The 3930-nt window shown below is 47.9% G+C and overlaps 1 protein-coding gene across 1 annotated transcript; it reads left to right on the top strand.

Moving 5' to 3' along the window:
• Nucleotides 1-1000: 1000 nt before the first annotated feature.
• LOC140004770 (uncharacterized) lies at nt 1001-3436 on the top strand. Its single transcript, XM_072044915.1, has 3 exons — nt 1001-2078; nt 2277-2471; nt 3270-3436. The coding sequence occupies exons 1-3, from the start codon at nt 1001-1003 to the stop codon at nt 3434-3436; spliced, it is 1440 nt and encodes a 479-aa protein (XP_071901016.1).
• The last annotated feature ends 494 nt before the right edge of the window (nt 3437-3930 follow it).

Raw genomic sequence — 3930 nt, 5'->3', positions numbered from 1 at the left:
AACTAGTGGAGCGAGCGGAGACGAGCCACCTCGGAGGCGCCCATGGGCTATCGACTACCAGGAGAGGCCGGGAGGTCCGATCCGGCTGTGGTATACCGCTAACCGGACCCGCCGCTGTAGGCGTTGCCAGTTTTACTCCTACGCGGACCACGTGGTTGAGGCGGTACTTGCCGAGCGACGGAGGCTGAGATGTGACGCCGCCAGGGAGCGCACTGAGACCCTTACGCTTAGGGGCATCATGCGGATGCAGGCCAATAGGATTGTAGAGCTCCAGGGGGACGTGGCCATGGAGCAGGAGAGGACGGACGCTCTGCGAGAGCAGTTGCAGGTGGTTAACGACCGCCTTACTCGCGTAGTCCGGGAGGTGAGAGACCGGTCCGACGCTATTATCGATGAGTGTGGGGCACTCATCCAGGGAGTGATTGGCGCCAATGCGCCAGGGGGAGTTCCAGGTGGTGGAGCACCAGGTCAGGGAGGCGCCCCTAGCTCTAGCTCTGGGGGGGAGTCGGTAGGCTCTGTGGAGGACTAGATTAGGGTTCCTTGAGCCTTGTTTTGATCCCGTGTGAGGGATACCTAGGAGAGGCTTTTGGTTAGTTGTTTGGTACTTTTGGGCCTAGGTTGTATAGTGTATTTTGGCAGACCCTCTTTTGGCTTCACGGGAGTACCTTTGTATATATTTGCTTGACTGCTCATGTATGACTGTTTGACACAGTTATGTGTTCCATGTATAAATGCTCTATGTGTATACATGCCTTATGTGGTGTTTACTTTTGGTTCTTTGTTCATGCTTCTATGACTATATTTATATGTATTTTTAATATTAACTTTGTGCCTCGACTTTAGATTGACTTAGAGAATGGAAGGCACTCGTAGTGGGCCAGGCCGCGGGCGCGGGGTTAGGCAACCCACAACTGACGAGGGTACTAGGGATACCACGACTGAACCAAATCCTGAACCTAGGGTTGACCCTAGTGCCCAGATAGCTGCTGCTATGCAGCAAATGACTGACCTGTTGGCCCACGTAGTCCAACAGCAGGGCCAACCTCCTATCCAGCTACCTGGGAACCCTGGCCATGTAATAGAGAGTGAAGATCGGGCCCTAGAAAGATTTCAGAAGTTCTCTCCACCAAAATTTCTAGGCGGGTCAGATCCGGACGTGGCCAAAAAGTGGTTAGAGAAAATGATAGATATCTTTGCCGCCCTACACTATTCAGAGGAGAGGCAGGTTACTTTCGCTGTCTTTCAATTGGAGGGGGCCGCGCGTTCTTGGTGGAACGTGATACGAATGAAGTGGGACCGGGAGCAAACACCAAGAACATGGGTAAACTTTATGCGAGAATTCAATGCGAAATACTTTTCCCCTCTAGTCCAGGAAAAGAAGGAGGACGAGTTTATTAGGCTCCGCCAGGGGACTCAATCGGTGGCTGAGTACGAGAGCCAGTTTACTCGTTTATCCAAGTTTGCCCCTGAACTCATTCTAACGGAGCAAAGAAGAGTTCGGCGTTTTACTCAGGGGCTCAATGTGGAAATTCAAAAGGATCTGGCGGTAGCCCAAATCAGTACGTTTAGTGACGCCGTGGAGAAAGCTTTGCGAGTTGAAAATGCAAGGCTTCAAGTAAGGAACTTTCAGGTGAAAAAATGGGGGTTCTCTGTGAGTAGTTCGACCCAAGGAGATAAAGGGACCCCTCCCAAGTTTGGACGAGGAGCCGGTGGAGGAAGGCAACCGGGGATGGCGCGAGGGACTCCATCGAGGGGTGGTCACAATGGACGGGGCCCGCAGAAAAGCACCTCACAGGGAAGTTCGGCCTCCGTTGCACGCGGACCCTGTGGATTTTGTGGAAAACCAAACCACACTGAGGACAACTGTTGGAGGAAGGAGAGAAGATGCTTGCGCTGCGGGAGTGCAGAGCATCAAATAGCTAACTGCCCAGTGTTACCTCGGGAGGCGAGAGCAACCACCCAATCGTCAAAGGCCAACTCGGGACAGTCCAAGGTAGAAGGGACAAAGCCAAAGGTGCCAGCTCGGGTTTACTCCCTTGAGCAACAACAAGTCCCTGATCCCTCTGGGGTTGTAGAAGGTACGATCCCTGTTTTCCATCGTCTAGCTAGGATTTTGATAGACCCTGGTGCTACCCATTCCTTTGTTAACCCCAATTTTATGTGCGGCATTGATATAACCCCTGTTAGCTTGCCTTATGACTTAGAGGTTAGTACTCCTATGGGGAACCAACGTTTGATTACTGGTTCGATGTATGCGAATTGTGAAATTTGGGTAGGAGAGAGGAAGGTTTTAGGGAATCTTATAAGTTTAGCTATAAAGGGGTACGACGTTATACTGGGTATGGACTGGCTAGCAAGGTACGATGCACAACTTGATTGTAAGAGGAAAATAGTGGAACTTCGTATACCGGGGGAAGCAACCGTAAGGCTAGATGTAAGAGGTAGTTTAGCCTCATCTGCATTGATCTCAGGTATTAAGGCTAGGAAATTTCTGTATAGAGGGGCCCAAGGGTTTCTAGCTTTTCTGATAAATACTCCCACTGATAAGTTGAGGGTGGAAGATGTGCCTATTGTAAGTGAATATCCGGATGTGTTTCCTGATGAATTAGTAACTTTACCTCCGGAGAGAGAGATAGAGTTTAAGATTGACCTATTGCCAGGAGCGTCACCTATCTCTAAGACCCCCTATCGAATGGCACCTGCTGAACTCAAGGAGCTGAAGTTGCAGTTGCAAGACCTGTTGGAGCGTGGGTTTATTCATGAGAGTGGATCTCCTTGGGGGGCTCCGGTATTATTTGTTAAGAAGAAGGATGGAACTTTAAGATTGTGTATCGACTATCGGGGATTAAACAATATGACCATTAAGAACAAATACCCACTTCCCCATATCGATGAATTGTTTGACCAGTTGCAAGGCGCAGTGGTCTTTTCAAAGTTAGATCTCCGACAGGGTTACTATCAGTTGCTAATCAAGAAAGAAGATGTACCCAAGACTGCTTTCAATTCTAGATATGGGCATTTTGAGTTTGCGGTCATGCCCTTTGGGTTGACCAATGCCCCTGCCGCCTTTATGGATTTGATGCATCGGGTTTTCAAACCCTACTTGGACCGATTTGTTGTCGTGTTTATTGACGACATTTTGGTCTATTCTAAAACCCGTGAGGAACATGAGCAGCATTTGAAGTTAGTGTTACAAACCCTGAGAGATCATCAGCTATACGCCAAATTTAGTAAGTATGAATTTTGGCTGGAGAAAATCTCTTTCTTAGGACATGTGATTTCCAAAGAAGGTATCACGGTAGACCCCGCGAAAGTAAAGGCGGTAGCTGAATGGAAGAGGCCAGAAAATCCCACCGAGATCCGCAGTTTTTTAGGGTTGGCTGGGTACTATAGACGCTTTGTTAAAGACTTTGGGGTGTATATTTGGGGTGTATAACAAGCTACCCACATAAAGACCTTCACAATTTTGCAACAATAACAAGCTACCCACATGAATACAAGAGCTTAAAGGTGTACTAGAACTTCCATAAATCAAAACTAGAAGGTTTGATCATTACTTACTTTGGTTGATGAACCAAACAGAATTTTTGGCCCTTTATCAGCCCAAGAAAACCGTGGAAAGCTCCTTGTTTTTGTAGCTAGATGAACTCTCCAAGTGTTGAGCTAAGTGGTCTTCAATTTTGGTTGAATTTGGTGAAGGTTTGTGCAAGATTTGGAGATGAAAATTTGAGAAACTTTGAGTTGTTTTTTCAGCTGATGGTTCGGCCAAAGTGAGAGGGAAAGAGAGAGAGTGTAGTGCTGAAATAAAGCTTCTAAAGTAAGCTTAAATGTGTGTCACCCGAAAGTCAACTCTCTCTCGCGCGTGTACGCGCGCATTTTGGGCTCAATTCCTTTCGAGTTTATTTCACTAATGCACTAAACCTCTAATGC

This window comes from Coffea arabica, chromosome 4c (assembly GCF_036785885.1).
Source record: "Coffea arabica cultivar ET-39 chromosome 4c, Coffea Arabica ET-39 HiFi, whole genome shotgun sequence".
Classification (NCBI taxonomy): Eukaryota; Viridiplantae; Streptophyta; class Magnoliopsida; order Gentianales; family Rubiaceae; genus Coffea; species Coffea arabica.
The sequence above is the reverse complement of the archived record's forward strand: the minus strand, read 5'-3'. Positions and strand labels throughout refer to the sequence as shown.

Coding starts and splice junctions, on each gene's coding strand:
- LOC140004770 (XM_072044915.1), top strand. CDS start 1,001: ATGACTGACCTGTTGGCCCACGTAGTCCAACAGCAGGGCCAACCTCCT. Junction 2,079..2,276: donor TCCCTCTGGGGTTGTAGAAG/GTACGATCCCTG, acceptor AAATTTGGGTAG/GAGAGAGGAAGGTTTTAGGG. Junction 2,472..3,269: donor CTCATCTGCATTGATCTCAG/GTATTAAGGCTA, acceptor TCTCTTTCTTAG/GACATGTGATTTCCAAAGAA.